The sequence below is a fragment of the Elaeis guineensis genome, chromosome 15, assembly GCF_000442705.2.
Source record: "Elaeis guineensis isolate ETL-2024a chromosome 15, EG11, whole genome shotgun sequence".
NCBI lineage: Eukaryota > Viridiplantae > Streptophyta > Magnoliopsida > Arecales > Arecaceae > Elaeis > Elaeis guineensis.
The window spans coordinates 59,414,941-59,436,591 of NC_026007.2; the positions used below are offsets into that span (position 1 = coordinate 59,414,941).

Consider the following 21,651-nt stretch of genomic DNA (forward strand, 5'->3'; position numbering starts at 1 on the left):
TAATAAACAAGCCCGCTTCACCTTGACCCGGCCGCTCACCCAACACTCCTCTTTCTATTACACTCCAAACCCACCCGATCATGCGATATGATGGTTCAGAGACCCACTAACATTCGGTTCCTTCGCCCCATGTAGAACCGGCTTGGACCAATTAAACGGTCCAAACATTAAAAAAAAACCGGGTCGACACGTCACGAAACTCACCACTCGGACCGTCAACAGGTATAACTGTCGTAAACCCAACCGACCGTCATCCACCCGGCCCATCACGACCGTCCAACAAGTGGTCCTTCTGATCGGAATCACCTCCGGATAATTAATAGTTTCCTAATTGCGGGTACACGGAAAGTCCCAGTACTGCCACTCAAGGTGGAAAGAAATTTAAAAGGCAGCCAGGAGCGTTGATTCCTTCTCCTACACTGCTCTGTTCTCCTTCTTTTTCCATTCTCGTCTGTCTCGCAGGAGATCCCACCCTCCCATATTTGACCCCCCAAAACCCTAGAAATCCATCTTGTGTCGTCACCTCGCCTGGTCTCAAGATGACGAGGTCGAAGCGCAGAATGGTGAGGAGCTTCGCTTGAATCCATTCTTCTCTGTCAAAGACTCGGTTTCTTTGGTTTTTGTTCTGCTTTCTTGCTTTCTATTGTGTTTTTCTTGCTATATTCGGCAATGCAAAGAAGGTTGGGATCGTTTCCGCTTAATGTTTGTGTGTTTTGTTTGAGATGGGAGGGAGGGTGAGGATTTTGAGCAGACCCCGAGCTGGATTTCGTGACATGGCTCATGGTTTAGTGTGGATTTTTGTTTTAGATGGTTACAGTTCTTCTTCTTATGTGCAGATGAGATTGGTGTGTGTCAGTAGGATACCCTCACTGGGTATTGATAGTTTGATGTAGTGAAGCTATATCCCATATTCATTATGTTTTCATTGTAATGGACTGGAGGGTGATAGTTTTGAGCAAATATGAGTGGGATTTTGTTAAACTAGGATGATATGATTTTGCTAGAAAAATCCTTTTTACACCATTATTTTATGCTTCTTTTGTGCAAATAAGGTCACTATTTTTGTTGGTGGGATACCTTCACTTGGTACTATTTGGTTGATGTTGCCAAGTCTCCCTCCCACCCATTAAGTGATCGATATTGGATATGTGTTTCGGATGATTATACATGGTGATGAAGCAAAGCTTGAAGCAAATAATGGTCAAAAGGAAATCAGTGACAGTTTTATTTCTGCTCACAGATGTTAGCCTTTTTTGATTGGTGAGCTCTTCGTGTTTCCTTATGAGTGATTATTTTATCGATCATGCAATGTTTCTGATTTGTATTATTTGAGTTTTTCTGTGTTTTTCTTTTATTATATTTGGCAACACTTAGATATTTTACTTGAAATTGATTGGAGAGTGGGAGAAGCAATTCTAGAGCCTGATTTTGTTGTAAGATGGTCATTGTGATTGTTCATAGGATATTTTCACTAGATATTAATTGTTTGATATTCTGAAGCTAAAGCTCATCCTTCTTGATAAGCAACCATTAACAAATTATGTTACAGTGGCTCGTCTTCCCCAAAGGAAGTGAACTGTGAAGAAAGTAACAGTTTGAAGGAAGCAATGGTTTAGCTTTACACTCAAAGTATTCTTGTATTCTTGTTCTATGGATTATATATTTTGATTTCATTGGGCAGGACCTAGTGGGTTTACTCATGGGATGGAACAAATCTTGGTTAGTTAGAGTGTACTCCTCTACAGACCCAACGAGGCAAAAACTTTGAATCCTTATTATTAGAACCCCTTTCTTGTCTTGTTGCAAGATCTAAAGCATTTTTCAGAAAGCAAATTCGATTGTTGCTCCTTTTTCCAACTCATATGGTCAATTAAGTAGGAACATATTTTTTAAACCTGTAAGGTTCCATGGAAATAGTTGATTACAAAAGCTAAGGTTTACATTGAGCTCAATGAATTTTGATTGCACAAAACCTAAATTTCGGAGTTGCAATAAGTGTGGGTTTCCACATATCATGTCTTATGGGAAGAGAATTAGATGCTATATACAAGACCAATTTTAAAAGGGATTAAGCTATAAAGCAGTAATTCTTAAATTTATAGATTTATGTTTTTAGCCTCCTAGCTAGGAGTGGTTTCTATTTGTTCCATATGAATTTCTGAAAAATAATGAAATGACCCAGGACCTAACCCAAAAAGGTTAGCTAGAAGGTACTATTTATGTTCTTTAGTACACAAGTCCTCACATTTTTCCTTATTTAATCCTTGGCATCCTCGCTAGACTAAGGTTCCAAGTCCATTCAAATCCACTCATAAACACCACTATGAGCATATGGTCAACGCAAATGGGCTTGTGCTACAATGTCCTGTAGTCCACATAGGTCATGGGCCAAGTCCGATCCGATACCATTTGAAACAACTCAAGACCTCACCTAAAAAGACTAGTTTGAAGGTATTATTTTTCTTAGTCTTGTATAAGTATCCAAGATCTCTCTTGCAAATAATTGATGCAAGATTAAATGCAAATAAAAAGAGTCAAAATCATCCATTTATTAGATTCATCAACAATCGCTGGCCTGCAAAACGGGATCCAATTAGTAGGAGGTCCATGTCTAAATCTTAGAGCATGGGATCTGTTTCTATGTTGTAGAGCAAGATCTCTAGTTCTACATCTCATGTGGCATTTTAGAAATTTCTTTCATTATATATTTTTTTCTGATAGTTGAGCTGCAATATCTATGACATTTTTTTTTCTTTGGCTATATTTTTTCCTGCATTTCTAATTTTATTTATAGCGACGTAAGTTAGGGCAAGTATAAGTGCTGATACATTGTAGATAATAGAGATGAAAGTGGATCGCTTGATATCTAACCAGGTTTGCTTCTGTAATTGAATGTATCCGGATATTGGCGAACAACCAATAGAAAGCCTCTTCACCAAAGAAAGCTGGAAAACATGCCAACTTAGTTTTATTTAATAAAACACAATGGAACTATATTATGTCCAAGAAGTTTATATATATGTTTGAAACTGCCATAATGGATCATTCACAATTATATTCACTAACAAAACTTCTTTCCATTTGTTTGAAATATGTTTCGATGCTACTCATATGTGATTAATTATCATTTTTCTTTGAACAAATATGGACATGTTGATATCCAATTACTATCCATATGTGTTTAGAACAATCGTGCATACAAATTTTAGCATCTAGTTAACATTTTGTATTTTCCCCATAAAAGTGGACAAGAATATAGACATATTAATATCAGATCCATTTTTAGCCTTATTGGATAGAACTTGAACACTTTTAGTGGTTGTCAAGTTATATGCCAAGTTGGGTCAAGTAAGCAATATTGTTTTGGCCATCATTATGATGTGTTCCCATTTGAAAAATGGTTGGTATGCTAGGTATTTGTTCCTAGGCAATACAAGTGGGCATTGATCTAGGCAATTGATATCCAAATTGCACCCTAATCAGTCAATTTGACCAACTTGAGTAGTTTGAGGTGCATCAAGATCAATCCAACCCAAGCTGAGCTCAAATTGGGTACCTCAATATTGTTGAAAAACTACCCCCATACTGATAAGTAACTTGGTTTGGTCAAACAAGTGGGGAAAATTGAGAGGCACCTAGGAATGGTCAAGAAAGTGGACCCAATCCATTAGGTACTTCCAAATGGGTCAAAAAGGGGTACTTTTTACCTCATTCTCCACCATTCGAAGTTGGAATAAAGTTTGGGAGAAGGGATAATAGCTTAGGGAGATTGTCTTGTGAGATCCAAGCTTGGATTTAGATTTCTAGGGATAGAAACCATCCTGGCATGGTAAATCTTCCCCCCTCCTTTTTCATTATTTCTTCAAAAATTATAGTTAAACTTTGTGTTTAATTGCAAAGCGAGGGAGAAGGAATTTTTTTGTTCAATAAGGATTTAATGTTGTTTAATCCTCATATTCATGCCCTAGATTATGAATCTAGGATCCAAACTCATGTTTTCTATGTTTTTGGTGAACCCCAAAACTTAGAGCCAAAAATTGTGTAAATCCAAATCTGATCAAATGGTGCCCATGCAGGTTGATTTTTGGATATGTTGTTGAGAAGGGCTGATCTATAACCCTATGGACTATTAATTTTCTTAAAAATTAATTTTATAAAAAGAATTTTAAAAATTATAAATAGTTACTATTTGGGAAAAGGTGGTAGCATGTTTTCATGATCGTGTATGCATGCTAACAAAATTGAAGCTAGATAGATACTATGTGGGCATGCCATGTTCCATCCAAGCCTAGGCTCAAAATTATTCTAAATTTGAAAACAACTTGACAAAATCATATCTATTTGAGTTGATATTTTTCTATGTTGTCAACATGGGGCTTATCGACACAAGCCCTAAACTAGAAATAATTTTGGGACCATTTCAAATTTTTAAAATTGATTCTAAATTAACTATTTATAAATATAGTATGAAATTAGTATTCTAATAGAGGTAAATTGTTAGACAATCACATGCTACCATCTATTTCTTGGAAAACCTAAGCATTAAGGCAAGAAAAAAGATAAAATATCAAACCCTAGACTTTACAAGTGAAAAATGGCCATATCAAGGGCTTAATTGTCTTATCTATAAAATCTATCCATTCCTTTTTTCAAGATGATCCATGCGCATGCTGCACCGACCCTTTGTCGATGGTCAGTACATCACCATACCTCTGTATTTCCAACCTTCTGCATACCTTACTCTAGAGGATAAAGAGCTTGTAGAAAGGTGGAACAGTGGACATATAGGAGTACAGTACTTCTAAAATTCATTTGTAATATTAATATATGTAAAATGTAACCACTTTTGTTGTATTCATTTATAATATTTTTTGTGATTTTTCATAACTGCATGTGTATATGGTGCCATAACTCTATCCTATATTATAGTTCATGCTTGATAGTTGATAGGGCTTACACACTAGTCAATTTTGCATGTAAGATCTGGACCCAGAAACCTTGATTTAATGTAGCAGACATTAAACCAATAGCTCAAGCATTAATGGTTGCAGAAAATGAGGTTTTAGAATTCAGGAGTACCTTAAATATGGTTGTCATTATATCAAAGAACTAATAAATTTTGCCCAGTGTTATTGGATTATATGGTAGTACACTAAGTGACTTTTTAGACCAGTCACTAGAGAAATCTTTTGCTGATCGTTTGGAAAATGTATCATGGTCATGGTGTACACTATTTTATGAGATGATACAATGTTGACTGATGAGATGAGGATAAAATTAAATGCCAGTTGAAATATCATGGGGAAAACTCTTGCAATTGAAGTACCTAAAATATGAAATTGCAACTCTTTCCAAAAGTGAACTTGAAACTAAGGTTTCCTTCACAAAATTTGATGGATTAAAGTTGGTTTTGTAATCTTGGATGTATTTGATACAAAGGAATGGTGAAATATGAAAACCATATCTCATAGAATTCAGAATGCACGAAAAGAAAAGCTTTTTGGGGAAGTTATGTGATGGATGAACACCATCTGACTTTAAGAAAAAATTTGCAGAATGAAAATAGGGTAAATATTGCATAAAAAATTTGTTGGTTTGTAAATATTAATGCTATAGATGAACATGGCAAAGATGGAACTTTTGAGATTGACATGTGTTTCGTTTGGAAGGATGAGGCTTATTATGTTAAAGGATGCCAACTTAGTTACAAATTGATTGGTATGGTATGGGCATCAAGGTTGGAAGTTAGGTTTGCCGCACCATCCCGTACCGCTCGATGCAGGATGTACTGTACCAATCTTGTATCGATATACTATCTTGTATTGTATTGACACTTAATACACTATATCGTACTGTATTGACACTCTGTATGTTGTTTCATACCACATCAAACCGCATATTGACACTGTAATAGAATGGTACCAATATGGGATCCGATATCGAGATGACAAATCTTGATTGGATTCTTCAATATAGAGCAAAGAAGGCACAATCGGTCCCAACCAGCATGCTGATAACCAGTCGATATGGTACCGTACCATATCGTACCAACATTAAAAAACCAAAGAAAAGGAAACCCCTCACCCACCGACACGAAAAAATAAAAGAAAAAGAAATTGGGCTGAACCGATCAGTTTGGTCGATTCGGACCCTATTTCGAAACTCAGGGCCAAACCGGACCGTTTTTGCACTGATTTGGCTCGGTATGGGCCAAACCAGGTAGTTTGGTCTAGTTCGGTGAACCATGATTATAGAGTGTGTAGTGATTGTATTAGCATCATATATGCCATGGTATGGTGGTGCATACCATGATGTGGTCGGCTTTTGAAACCTTGATAAGCACGTTGAAGAAACACTTGAGACCATGGTTTACTGAACCTGACTAGACTACCCAGTTCAGCCTGTACTAAGCCGAACCAGCATCAAAACGGTCCGATTGGGCCCTGATTTTCAAGTCAGGCCTAAACCAGTTCGAACTGACCTGAACCGGCCTGAACTGGACTGAACCACCCGGTTCGATATGGCTTGGGGTCGAACCAACCGATTCGACCCTATTTTTTTTTTGTTTGTTTGTTTTTTAGTGTTGGTGGGTGGGAGTTTCCTTTTTTTTTTGATTTTTTAATATCGGTACGGTATGGTATGATGCTAGCTGGCTACCGGCATGCCAGCCGATACCAATTCAACCTTTCTTACTTGAGATTGTCTCAATATCGGGCACCATACTAGTGTCAACCTATTATTGAGTCAGTATAGGCTAGTTCAGTGTACTGAGTGTCAATACATTCATAGGATTGAGAACCTCAATTGAAATGAAAGATCGATACCTTGATTCGGATTTTATTGAATGAAACCTCCTTTGATTAGGGTCAATCTTGGCAAACGACATATTGATGAGTGGGATGATCTATTTTCAAAGGAGTTTTTCTATTGCATAGGATGATAGTTTTCAAAGTCATTTATTATGGAATGAAAGGTATACTGGCTCTTTCCATCTATCATCTTGCTCTCCTCTATTGAGAACCCTGATTCACGAGCACGACCTTAAAAAAGGCTTTGACGTCACTAGGTGAGGACAGAACTTGAACCTACGATCAGTCAGTTAACAGCCAACTACTCTACCATGGAGCTACTAAGGAACAATAGGAGATTTGACCTCATAGAGTCCAACTCCCATTCTCAACCCATGAATAATATGAGTCCAAAGCTTCCTTCGTAACCCCTAGAACTTCTTCATAGTGGTTCCATTCCATGCCTCATTTCAAAGGGATAGTGATTCTGCTGCAATCTCGTTGTAGTTGTAGCTGTAGCTAAGGCATCCAACCGGTGCCCTTAGAACTGAAACTTAAAGCAACAGAAACTCCCATTAGATCGGAACTTGGACTGTTTCCTATGGCATCGAATGAAGAAAGGTACCCCATGCCACGTACAAGTACCAACTTGATCTGGTATGGTACACCCTGTACTGGTATGGTACGGCAAACCTTGCTTGAGAAGACTTCAAAGAGAAGAGGTGTGAAAGAATTAGGAAGGAGATGGTGACCTAAGCTTTCAAGAAGATCATGAGGAACAATACATAAGTGCTTGCAGAGCAATCATGGAAACTAATAAAAGGATGATTGGCAAATAAAAAATTTGTCATGCTGAAACCACATGTAGTTGGGAAGTGCTTGATTTTTATCATTTCACAGTTAGGGAGAAGCATATTTAGCTTCATGACTTCATGACTCCATGACCTCAAGGATGCAAATCAAGAATAAGAATATTTTAGGTTACATGCACATTTCAGCCTACTGATGCTAAGATTTCCAGAAATTCTTTCATTTCACAAGGTTTCAGTCTAAACTATATGGTTTCGAATTGGGTGTTCCAGGGATATTCTGAAGTGGGCAACGCACCGCACCCTATGATCCTAAGCAGATGATTCCTGCTACCAATATCAGAACTACTATAACAGTTTTTGCAGAGAATGATTGTTTTAAGTTACTCAGATATAAATACATGAGCCGACTACACTGGCAACCTAATTTAAACAGTTTGAGCAAATTTGAAAAGCCTAAAATTTTTTACATCCATGAGATCTGTTGGGGTTGCTTTGATATGCCATCTGACACAAAATTGATTCATGTTAGAGCTTATTGCCTTATTTCCATATTGCACACATATCACTTGCAAAATATTATTGAAATGGCCAATGTTTAGATCTATACTCTCAAGGAGAAAAATATTTCATGAGAGGAAATTTTTGAAATTTTGATGCCACTAGATACTAAAAATTGCCATGCCACTGTCAAAGGGCATGATCATCTGCTTTGTGTTGGTCTCAAAGGATTGATGTTCTTATCAATCATGTGGCCCCCACAATATGAAAAAGGGATCACCATGAATCTGGTCATTACTATGTTAATTAGCTCTGAGAAGCTAAAAAAGGACTCCATGAGTCCATGTTCTTCAGAATCTTCAACAATGTGTTGGATGGCCACAATGATCTTTGGAGGACTCTGATCTACACTTTTCTGCTCCATGTTCTCTCTATTTTGAAAATTCGCAATGTGATCCTTAATTAGTAAGTGAGTGAGGAAGTGAGTGTCTAGGATGCAATTTTTTTTGTTATACAGAATATCATGAAGTGCTAATACTCAACCGGTCTCTTCCTAATTAAGTATGAAAAGTTGTATTCAAATGAAAAGAGATAGAAAACATAATACATGACTATGACTACCATAGATTTTGTGGAAGACATGTTGATATTTATATAATATGGTAATATTTGAAGTTTGAACATTCTTGATGGAAAAGCATCTTAGCAGCAACAGGACTTGAGGATAGGCATGACATGATGGTCCCATAAATTAAAATAACCAAGCTGGTTAGCATTGTTATGTGAATAATTATCATATATGTGTCCGACTTTAGTTCTGGTTCTTCTATGAATGACAGCTTTCTTATTGATATTTCAAAAAATGACTTTTCTGAATTTCTCAAGTTGTTTTTGTTGGCTTCTATATAGTGAATAAATTTTATGTTGCTGATTACAGTATTAGTTTCTTAAGAACGTTTTGTTAATGTTGCTTTCTGCATCTTCATTACAGTGTTGTTTCATATGATTTCTTTTCTTCACCATACAATGACATTCTTTTTCTCTAGCAGGTTAAAGTCTGTGATATATGTGGCGACATTGGTTTTGCGGAATATATTTTCAATTGTTACCAATGCAAAAATGCTTCAGAACATATGTATGTCCTCTTATCTTTTATAAGGACACCCTTGTTATTTACATTCCACAATGTACAGAATTATTTGTACTCTAATATCTTGTAAAAGTAGAACTGAATACAATGATTTGATGAATATTTTTATTGGCTTTAAAATGATTCATTAGTTTATTTATATGTATATTCTTAAGACTGAAAGTTTGAGTTCTGGAATGTTTCCTCAAGATTCCATTTATCACTTCTTTCCTAAAAAAACCTTTGACCAAAAAAAATTCATGTGCAATATGTCTCAAGTCTTTCTCTTATGGACATTCAAAAGGTTGAAGAATAAATAAGATATGGGGAATGGCCAAGATTTTGTTAATATCTCTTCTTAATATAAATATAAATGACTCACTATTCTACCAGATGTATCTCATCTTCCCATAAATATAGATGTCTCTCCCTTGTTTCAGTCATTTTCTTGTAACAAATATAGATGCCCTGCCTCTATCATATTCAATTCAAAATCACAACCATTTACTAAGGCTAGTTAATATTTGTTCTTTTTTCTTATAATATGTTCTCCTTGATTTTCTTCCATAGATAAAAAATGGAAAGTCAATATAATATGTATATATATGATTTTTAGTTAGAACGAATTGTTGATGGCCCTTTCAATATGAAAATCCACAACAAAGGATGATCTTTGTTTTATAAATTACCTAGAAACTAAGGATTATTGATTTTGTAGGTCTCTTGCCTATTTATCAAGTGAGTAAAAAATGGACGACAAAAATATAGCTTGCAAGCAAATAAATATTGTAGACTATGGATCAACAATTTGCAAATCCAAATTGTTGATCTTGATCTAAATTTTTGAAACATATGCACATGAAAATTCAATTGATTTGGATGCTTCTAGTCTATGGATCAAACCAAAACATGATACCATGCCATTAAAATTCCTGATTTTGTATCCATTTCATGCATGGCTAAAAAAAATCTCAAACACATGATTTTTTGTATTCTAGCCATTTTGTAAATCATGATCACTACTGTGGATTTCATTTTGATAGGGCCATCATTGATTTTCATTGAGAAACATTTTGGTTAAATGCTTCCAGAAGCATTTTAGACTAACTCCCTATATGTGTGTGTGCACGCACTTGCATTTGTGCATGTGTGAGTGTACCCATCAAGGCCACTTTTATCTTCATAGAAAATAATCAAAATGATTAGTACTTTCCAAAATGAATGGTGGGCCATTCAAGTTGATGATCCATACCATTTCTTGTTTTTTACTTATCTCAGAACATGCGTATACTAAAATTCAATTGTTTTGATAACCATAAATCGAGGTAAGTATTTTGTTATATTATTAAAAACTGTTCATTTAGTGATCATTTGGCCCATAGATAAGCAGTCTAAATATATTTTAAAATATGCTTACAAGAAACTTTGGATGTTATGGATCATGAATGGTGTACCATTTTCTATTCCCCATAAAGTATGTTAGCTAAAGGATGTGACCAAGTTGGTAATGCTCTAGGTGCAATAAAGTTACATGCTTATTAATACTCTAGGTGCAATACAACTACATACTTGTTTTTGGTGTATATGACTAGCTTTAACGATCCAACTTTGTTGTGGCACTCTATCCAAGAGTTAGTCATTTCAAATGGAAAATATCATGTAACTAGTTTTTTAAATTTTTCCACGCTTTACTGGCCTCCCCCTCCTTTATACTAATATTTTAGGTTGAAGATTCTGGCCACGAAGGTTTAGTCATTCACCTTAACACTATACTTGTGTGCTGCACACTCTTTGCTGCACTAACCAACATCCTACTCTCTGAAGCAAAGCTTGTCTATTATCGTCTTAGAATTTTCTCCTTCAAGTCTTAACAGATGATCCGACTTCATTTCCTATATGAGTTATCAAAGTTGCTAGTTTTTGAGTCTAAAGTGGTAACCTAAATTTTTTCTTTGGCTCACATCTTGTGAATTACCTTTTTTCCTTACCTTCAATTTTCCTACTATCTTGGTATGCAATGTGTGATCTTTCCCAAGATTTTCTATATCGACCTATACTTGTTTATGTGTTTACCATGCTGGCTTGATGAAGTATCAATATAGTATGGAAGCTTGATATGGTAATGTATTGACACATAGTACAACTGCTCTCTTATCTCCAACAATATAACATGTGTCAATGCATGGGCTGCATCATACCAATTTGACCTATACAAGTAAGCTATCATTCAGGGTCCAGTACCGATAATGAAGATCTTGATCCTTTCAACCTCTTACTTGTACATTCCCCTCCTTCACATATGTTTCCAATATCTTCCCCAAACAAAGTTCCTTTCGTGTAACCTCCATGTCCATCATGAGTTCTCCCCATTTAAAAGCTTGTCCACATTAATTGCTTGAGTGGTATAGGACCAATTAGGGATGGCACATGTATGCGTGGAAGGTTCTATAAAGAAACATCTCTCTCTAGTTTTCAGAAACAGGGTGGAAGAGGGAAGTTTTGATTATTTTGACTAAATGAGAAACCAAATAAACATGTCTCATAAATTAGTCTGTAGGAGTATTAGAAATTCTAATACGAAGATTCGTGGTTATTAGAAGAGTTTTGATGTAAGCAAGACTCAAAAGACAGAATTTTGTGTGCAAACATTACATGTGAAATATAGTAAGTCTAATGCAATATGGATTATAGATCAGCATGCACAAAGAAGATACTAATGGTATGCGAGTAGAATAGAGGACTAAAGATGGATGATGAAAAGAGAAAGGGAGAGGAGAAGGGGCTGAACCTGGTTATGACTTCTCCTAACAAATTAAAATATCTTTGTTCTTTATTTACATAGGTCTCTATTTGTAGAGGCCAAACAGCTAGAAAACATGGGTCCTACTTAGGAAGGATTGTCAACTTATCTGTAATGGCTGTAGGATTCTTGTAGTACAGTTGACACCAAAGGACTCCTGAAATGAATCTCTTAAACAAATCGATAACTCAATTGATGCCAATTAAGGTATGTGAAAATCTATTGACAATCAACTAGTGCTTTGGACCGGTCATGCTATCCCATACTGCCTAGTATAGGGCGTACCATATTGTACCAAATGAGAATTGATATGAAACTCAAGTTCAAATTAGTACAAGCCTTATACCACCTTGTACTAGGGTATATCGAGGAGACCCATATCAAGACGTACTGACCCATATCAAAGCATATCGAGATAAAAAGTGAGAAAAATAGTTGAAGGCCTGTTTTGGTATGGGATGCATGCTATGGCATACAAATTTGTATTGTGCTGAACCAATAAGGTACCCATGTGATATCTGGTATTGAGATTATAGGCTTTGACTAATGCTTATGACCTAAGTATTAGTCTTTATTGGACTCTAACACAAAAAGAAATCAAATTTTCTAGTAGGAATAGTACTTTACAAATTGTACCATTTCAAAAAAATACTTGAACCACTACAATAAATATCTTTTTTGTGGTTAAATTTGGATCATTGATGTAGTTCTAATTCTCATATCTTTCTCCTTTAACAATTCCAATGAATTGATTATAAATTTGAACCATCATCAAAAGGATTGTGGAACTATCCCGAACCGTCCAATTTGGGGCATACCGAGCCATGCCGATGGTGGACTAGGATAGTTTTGGTATTCGAAATGAGAAAATGGTGAAGGAGAAGGAGAAGGAAGGAGAGGAAAAGAGGGAGGGGGATGGAAGGAGGAGAGGGAGAAAGGGCATTGGAGGGTGGGGGGAGGGGCTCTGCACTCCTCCCGTTTGAAAAAGTGACCATCCACCCCTGTTTGTTCTTTGATTTTGTCAACATTAAGTGAAGTTGGCAATAGGATCTCAAACCATATTGACGCATGCTATACCTCGCCATCTTATACTATATCGCATATCGACACTGTAATGGGATGGCACTAGTATGGTGTCTGGTATAAGATAGTGAAACTCGATCGTACCCTTTAAATATCAAACAAAATGATCTAAAAAGTTAGACTTTAAAGGAACTAATGTATTTACCAATGCTTATTGTTTTGCCTTAAACTGTCCAGTTTGGGCATACCATATTGTATTAGGTCCGAATCGGCATGAAAATATCATTTTGGATTAGTTAGGCCTCTAACCAACATGTACCAACTACCAAACAATATTACCCCAATTCGGGGTGATATTGTATTGTATCAATCCGTACAGCCTAGTTTTCAGATAATATCATGATAAAAAGTGAGAAAAAAAGGTGACATTATGGACTGCATCATGGTTTGTGGTACCATTCTGTATGGGGTGTACTGTATCGTATCGGGAGAAAATTAGTACAAAATCTCACTTCAAGTCAGTACAAGCTCTATACCATCCGTACGAAGACATACTGTTACATACCGAGGTGCATACCGACCTGTACCAATTTGAACTGAAATATACCAAGATAAAAATTGAGAAAAATAGTTTGGGAGCTATTTCAGCATATGATGTATACCATACTGTATTGAACCGATAATGTACCAATATGGTACCCCATACTGAGATAGTGGACCTTGGACTACATACCATATTATACTGACTATACCGTAATGAACCAATAAGGTACATTGTAATGAGATTGAGGACCTTGGCTACGAGGCCTTTGTATTGTTTAAGCAATATCTAGTCTAGTGCAATTCGTAACGTGCATAAAACAACCAATGATTTGTGAGTACTTCAATTAAGCCACAAATACACCCTTGTTTTTATTTAGTTTTCTACACTAGGGTCATATGGTGTACTTAGAGATTTACAATCAAACATATCAAATTTCTTCAGCATTTTCTCTCTATAATATGATTGTGAAATAGATTATAGTTAAGATATAGAGTTATATTTAAGTAGGCATTCCTTTTATCTTATATCCAATATGGGATTATTTGAAAATCCCACAGTTTTCAATCACTTTTCAACAAAACGAACATGTGGAACTGTAAGATGAATGTAACATGTCAATAGTACCATTCTAAAAAAACTAAAGGCGGTTTAGACATTTTACATTAAAAAAAAAAAAAAGATGGTTTAGACATACTATAATAGATTCCTTTCTTATGGTTAAATATTCCTTTGTTATGGTTAAATCTGAATTGTAGATGCATTTTTTATATCTCCTATTTGCTCCTTCAACATTTCCACTTAATTTGTCATAGACTTGGATCATTATGATAAGAATTGTGCACATGCTTTATTCCCTTAACTTCATCATAAATAATAGAGATTAATATCACAGAAACGCCACCTTGAAGAAAATAAAAATAAAGAGACTGGTGGGTTGAGATAACTGTCAACATGATAATATGCTGCTGTAGCAGAAAAAACTGTCTGATGCATTGTAATGTAACTGATACTTAATCAAGCTCTATTTATGGCATAAAATTGACCATAAAGATCTCTGAGGCATATGGCATTGAGGATTTTTGCAACTTATGTGAAAAAAAGTCCTACATCTGCATACTGACAAACTCTCTTGTTAGAATCATCTTGTTGTATATTGTCTTTATACTTAAAATATGCCCAATCAGCAGAATCAATAGTTGCTTTCCAGCAGATAAATTTCCACAAAATTTCATATTTGGCCTGGTTAAAACCTGCATCCATTTGGGCATGCTTTTATAGGCCCAGCAGATTGGCCTGCTGGTGCTGGTGAGGTCCATTTAATACAGCTCAGGAGTTCTCAATTCCTTTATTTCAGAATGTTAGCTATGCATCCCTTCACTTTGTTACTTCTGATATACTGATTTTACTATATCTTGTCTGAGAGTATCCCATTTCCTGTTTCCAGATATTGCATGCAAGGTCAAGGTCTTACAATTCCAGATATATGGTATTGTGAAGTATGTAAACTGAATACTCAAGTAGCTCATGAGGGAAACGGACAGGATTCTCATATAGAAAGGATGTCTGTCAAAGGTGCTAGTTCTGATCTGGAGAGATCTAAGACTCCACTTGGAAAAATCCTTCCAATGAATTACTGGGGAAGCCCTGAACAAACAACTGATGGTGAAAAACAGGTATCAGGAGCTAAAAAGCTAATATATTGCCCAGATAACTCATCGAAGATGGTTGATACTGGTAATGAGAGGAGGGTTCCAGTTGCTGGCTTTCCTGATAAGCCTGTGACACAGCAACTATCCCATAACACTTATTTCAGGACAGTTGAAAATGCCAAAGTAAAATTTATTCCTTCTGAAGAAGTTGCTTTCTTGACTTCTCGAGAAAGGACTGCTAGGAGATGGAGTAACTTGGGTGGATCACATCGTGAAATCGGCGTAACAAAAGGGAAACCTCCTCCCAGCTTGAGGAGGATGTCTACTGATGAGTCTACCTCACATGATCCAAATACCTTGAACGTCCTTGCTCAGACAAACAAGGGATCTATTCATGTTGAAGAACACTTTTCTCATGTGAAACATGCTATGACAAAAGAACATGCAAGAAATAATCACAATGCAAGGTCACAAAAAAGGAAAGTTTCAGGTTTGTCTTTGATGGATCTATCATTTTTGATATTTATCTTCAACAGACAGCTTGATGTTACTCATGCCGTGATTCCTCTGCTGGTAACATCTTTCAGAAATAGAGGCTTCTGCTGGATTATGCAAGAAAAAGCTCACTAAGGAATGTGTTGGTGCTGAAGGTTATCTTTCTTCCACAAAGTTAACGACACCTACAGTTTCAGATGTTCCAGTGTTGCCTATTGATGAAAAGAGGAATAGAGCAACAGTTAAGGCTTTAGGTATGTCTGCACCATCTTATAATCTTAGTATCCTTGTCATTGGTGCATGTTGAATATCTTTTCTCACCACAGCTGCCATCTTTTATTTGTTCATTTATTTTTGCTTAAGGAGCAGATGTGCTCCCGGCACCTCATGTTAGTGGAAAACATGTGGAAGCATTTGTTGATGCTGAAGTGAAAGATTCTCCAATGAACAATGCCAGACCTGCAGATTCAAAACATATTGATCACAAACTACCAGACACTGATAAGAATGAGAAAATGAGAACCGGTGAGTCACTATGTTTTTGTTTCTGTCATGCTCTCATTTTCTTTTCATCTTCTGATATGTTGGAAAATGATTGATATGATGCATGCCATGCCTTATATCGTCTTCTGTTGTGGCCAATCCTCGAGTACACCTAAGTCTGGTGACGAGCGACCTGCAAAACAAGTCCACACTAATCGGAGCAGTGTCCGACGGGGACCCTCCGATGCCTAAGTCAGCGAGGAGTGGTAAACAGGATAGTTGAAAGTAGACTTTGGCAGAGTATCAGCCCAGTATGTTTTACCCTTGCTATCCCCTTACCTCCCCCTTATATAGGCAATTTGGGTGTAACCGTCGAACACGTGAAGTCCCACTTATTATGGCACGAAAAGGTAGTTAACCCCTATTATCGGGCCATTATCATGGAGTTAGTAGGCAATTTATGCCCACTAACAGTCGTGGTGTAGAGTAGTTTCCCACGATTGTGGTATCATAACTATCGATTCTGATTACCGACCGAGTGTCGGTGATCTGGACGTACTGATTGCATATCAGTGCTTTTGATATGCTGACTGACCATTGGTCGTTGACTCTGATATACCGACTAGCCATTGGTTATGTAGTTGATCGAGTCATTATGGTTGTTTTGTAGCCATCAAGGAAGTTGATTGGGGGTTACCGATCGTTAGTCGGCATACCGACTGATGGTCAGCAGTCCGTGTCCATGGCATCGATGAAACATCGGGTGATGAGACTTGTAGATGTTGTGGTTGAACTGGAACTCCTTCGACGGTCCAGCTTTGATGGTCCATCATTAGTTATCGACACATAGTTGGTAGACTGACTGTGAATCGGGAGAGCAGATTCGATTGTCCCAACCAAGAAATGTTGTACCAGGCCGAACCGCCCATTACGGTGCGTATCGAATCGGACTGGCGGCTAGTCGATTCGGTTCAATTCTTCTTTTTGAAAAAATACTGGAACCACACTGAATCGGGCGGTTCAGCATGGTTTGGAGCCATACCACCCAAAATCGGATGGTATGGCTCGGTTCGATATGGTTCGCTTGAACTGAACCGTACCGACATTATCACATGGGGGTGGAGAGTGTGGGGGGGGTGTAGTGGGACCTGGGCTGTCATTTAGTGGCGGCCCAAGATTCCTTCTCTGAGTGAAATCCAAGAGCTTTCTCAAAGAACTCTCGAGCGCTCTCACCTTTTAGGCTTTCGACGATACGAGCCGAAAAAAATAGAAAAAAAAATTCATCAAATTTCAACACTTCTTCGAGGAGATGATGATTTTTGATCGGAAGTAAGATAATGTATTATTCTTTTAGTAAATATTTTATTTTTTATATTTTTGTGACTAAAAAAATGGATAAGAATGAAGAAGTAAGAAAATAAGAGAAAATTATGCCAAAATTTTATGATTTTGGTATTATTTGATCATATGTGATAGATCTTTGGAAGATCTACATGATGATACTAAAATCATTGATTTTTATTAATTATATATTTTTTAAATATATATATTTATTCTTAAAAAATATTAAAAAAATAAATTCAAAAAAATATAAAATCAGAGATTCAAAATTATGTTTAGAATGATTCAAGCTACTTGAATCTAACCTTAGATTTTTATAATTATTTAAATAATAATTATTTAAATAATAAAAAATAATCAAATAAAAAAATATGTAAAATTACTACTATATTTTAGCTTATTCAAAAATATTATTTGAAGTATATATAATATTTTTTTGAATTTATGAGTTTTAAAATTATTATTGAATTTTTTTTGAATTTATATATAATATTTTTTTAATAATTATTAAACTGTCGTGTTTTGTTATACTTGCAGAAATAAGTAAGAAGAAAGATTCAGAGCGTGATATTGATTGGGATCATGGCGAGATGCTTTCGGCTCGATATCATTGGAAATACAGACGGTGCAACACAGAGTTCAAGGGAGGAGGGGTGACTAGGTTGAAGTTGCATATGACTGGTGGTTATCCTAATGTGTCCATGTGTCGGAAATGCCCATAGGAGGTCCGACAATTGATAAAAAAGTACTTCACTGATTCGAAAACAGCGAAAGAAAGGGCAAAGTAAAAGAAGGCGGAGGTGGACCGTCAAGCTGCAGAGCCACATTCCTATCACTCTAGAGAGCCAGAAGAGGCTTTTGCTTCAGATGATGAGGAGGCACAGATTGAAGTTGTCATTCAGACAAGCTTGAATGATCAGTAGATGGCCAGATATAGAGAGCAATTTGGACTATCATGCTACGAATCGGGTCTGGATCAACAATCGATGGAGGAGAATCCAAGTTCAAAAAGACTACCTCAATCAGAGAACCTAATAGTAGAGGGAGCAGACACAGTATTTTATTTTTGTTGGGAGCTTTTGACAGTAGGAGGAGGTCTTTCAGAGATATTTTGGCATGAGCCACCATCCATGATTTGGATCCATATGCTTTTTCCAGCAAGAATTCAAAGCAGCAGAGGATTGACATTATGGTGAAAAAAGATAAGAAGAAGGATATGTGGCGAGCTATTGGATTATGATTTCATTTCAGTCATATTCCAGCAAATGCAGCAGGCAATCCTTACTATCGATTTGCTATTTCAGTCATAGAGACTGCCGGTTAGGGTGTAGATCCGTCAGGACTTAAAGACATTTATGGTCAGCTTTTTGATAGTAACAAGGAGGATCTGCAGAGATGGATTATTTTTTACAAGAATAAATGGTCCACATATGGACTGACGATGATGTGTGATAGTTGGACCAATCCTACTAGATGGAGCATCATTAATTTTTTGACATACTATGATGAAAAAATATTGTTTCACAAATCAATTGATGCTTCAGATAAGATGCACGATGCCATATATATCCTTGATTTGATGGAGGAGGTGATTGATTCAGTGGGTGAGCAGTATGTCATGCAAGTCATCATAGATAATGGGCCACAATATAAGGTTGCCGAAGAGTTGCTGATGGAGCGGCGACCGCAGATATACTGGACCCCATGTGCTGCACATTGCATTGATCTTATATTGATGGATACTAAAAGATTCGTAGGGTACACTAGGTAGTAGAGATTGTCCAGATTATTACTAAATTCATTTACAATCACACATGGGTCCTTTCATTGATGCGGACGTATACTGGAGGGAAGATCTTGAGATCAGGTGTCACGCGATTTGCTACCAACTATATAGCACTTGATAGTCTTCTTCAGAAGAAAGCAACCTTACGTCAGATGTTTGTCAGTGTTGAGTGGCAGGAGAGCAAATATGCGAAGACCGGCATTGATGGAAGTCATGTGGAGAACTTGATGACGAGTCAGTCATTCTGACAGCGGGTTGAGAAGATAGTGAAGGCTATTAAGCCATTATACGAAGTGCTTCACATCATGGATAGTGAAAGATACCCTTAGATGGGCTTCTTATATTACATGATGGAGACGGTAAAGAAACAGATCAGTGAGAATGATCCGAAGTATGCTCAGAAATTCATTAACATCATTGAGCACCGTTGGGACTATCAGATGGGTAGAGATTTGCATCTAACCGATGAGCATGGATTCAAGAATACTTTAAAATATTTTTTTCTTATATTTGTAAAAGTATACTTAATCAATTATGAAATTTATGTGCAGCTTACTATTTGAATCCGTGATTTTAGTATACCATTCTTAAGATAGATATGGATAATAAACTTCTTGTTGCTCTTCATAATGTGATATATAAGATGGTGCCTGATTCATAAATCGCATCTTTATATTTGCAAGAGGTATGCTAGTTTAAAACAGATGTGATTATTCAATTGAATTTGATATGTACTCAATAATATATTTATTAATTTAATAAATATATTTTTTACAGATGAAACAGTTTAGAGAGGGATCAGACAGCTTTGAAGTCCCATCAGCTATCGTAAGCAAAAAGAAGATGAATCCAGATAAATTATATATCAATAATGAGCAGCATAAATTGACATCATATGCCTAATAATATTATAAAATTTGATATGTAATTTTATTTTTGCAGCCGAATAGTGAATTTATTTTAGAATGTCCGCAGAATATTTGAGAGGTGTAGCTGTCCGTATTCTTTTCCAAATGGTCTCTGCTAGTGGCTGTGAGCAAAATTGGTCGACTGTCGTCCTTCTCCACAGCAAACAAAAAAATTATCTGATATAAAAGTGCCTCAATGATCTTGTATATGTTCACTATAATCTGAGGTTGAAGCTAAAATACGTTCAGAAGGAAGTACAACTGAAGTACACTAATCCGACACTAGATGATTATGTTGAGGAGGATGACGATCTGATCATCGAATGGCTTGTAGGTCAGCAGGAGTCAAAGCTTGATGAGCTGGGATCCCCTCCACAACCAGCCAGTGTGGCAGTTAGGGAGATCAAAGTGGATCCAGGGCAATGGGCAGAAAGAAATATTCCATATAAGGTTTCAGTTGATTAGCCATAGTCTGAGGGGACACAGAAGACTCATTCATCACATGACTCGATGTCCGATACATCCTTATAAAGATTTGAGCAAAAAATATTTAGACAAGATCGGCGGCCAGTAACAAGACATTCATCCTCCTAATCAAAAAAAAACTCAATCAGAGAGGGGCATAAGGGAAAAAAAAGATTGTTGCATGTGCACTACTCTCGAGAGTACATGAGCTATCTGGCTCAGATTCGGAGATCAGAAAAAAAATTGTACTAGTAGTAGACATGGATCTGATGATCAGGGAGGAATCGGAGGACAAGAGACCACTACTTATGAGACACAGCTGTAGGATAATATTCGATTCATCGGTGAGTCCTAGTTTACATATGCCACATAAGATAGGGACCATGATGGATAAGTCGGTAGAGACCATGGGGAGTCGATTTCATATAGACGACGAGCTTCTGGAGGTCGTTTAGCATACGATACAGCTGTAGACGATCTTGCACATGGAGTAGGATCCATGGATGTATTTGGATTATCCTGGCATTATAGATCCTATTACCTGCAGCCACCTTATGATCCATATGGATATGGTACATCCGAGGCATTATCTTCTAGTGGATACTACCATATACAGCTTGGAGCATCTTACGAATCAGATTTTACGACCGGCATATTTGGATGGGCTCCTCCATAGTCATACCATTATCTCGAGGATACTTCTCAAAGTCAGAGTTTGAGTGAGAAATCTGAGATGTCTTACAATCCAAAGAGGATGCCTTATGGGATGAATATTCAGGAGTACAGTGCTTCTTGGTTAGAGGGATTGACTGATGTTCCTTCAGACTATGCTAATGATCCAGATATCTACGAGCGTCACAGACACTTGATGAGATATTAAATGTAGAGCAGATCTTGAGGTTAGTATATCATTTTTTGTGCTTTGTACTT

At 36.7% G+C, this 21,651-nt stretch overlaps 1 protein-coding gene across 1 annotated transcript; it reads left to right on the top strand.

The window, feature by feature from the left end:
- The first annotated feature begins 438 nt into the window (after nt 1–438).
- On the top strand, nt 439–20,721 carry LOC109506653 (uncharacterized). The gene is made up of 7 exons (XM_073249087.1): nt 439–563; nt 9,148–9,233; nt 15,039–15,733; nt 15,831–15,992; nt 16,108–16,263; nt 20,376–20,380; nt 20,491–20,721. The coding sequence occupies exons 1-7, from the start codon at nt 540–542 to the stop codon at nt 20,719–20,721; spliced, it is 1,359 nt and encodes a 452-aa protein (XP_073105188.1). The 5' UTR covers nt 439–539.
- The last annotated feature ends 930 nt before the right edge of the window (nt 20,722–21,651 follow it).

Coding starts and splice junctions, on each gene's coding strand:
- LOC109506653 (XM_073249087.1), top strand. CDS start 540: ATGACGAGGTCGAAGCGCAGAATG. Junction 564..9,147: donor CGAGGTCGAAGCGCAGAATG/GTGAGGAGCTTC, acceptor TTTCTCTAGCAG/GTTAAAGTCTGTGATATATG. Junction 15,734..15,830: donor ACAAAAAAGGAAAGTTTCAG/GTTTGTCTTTGA, acceptor AACATCTTTCAG/AAATAGAGGCTTCTGCTGGA.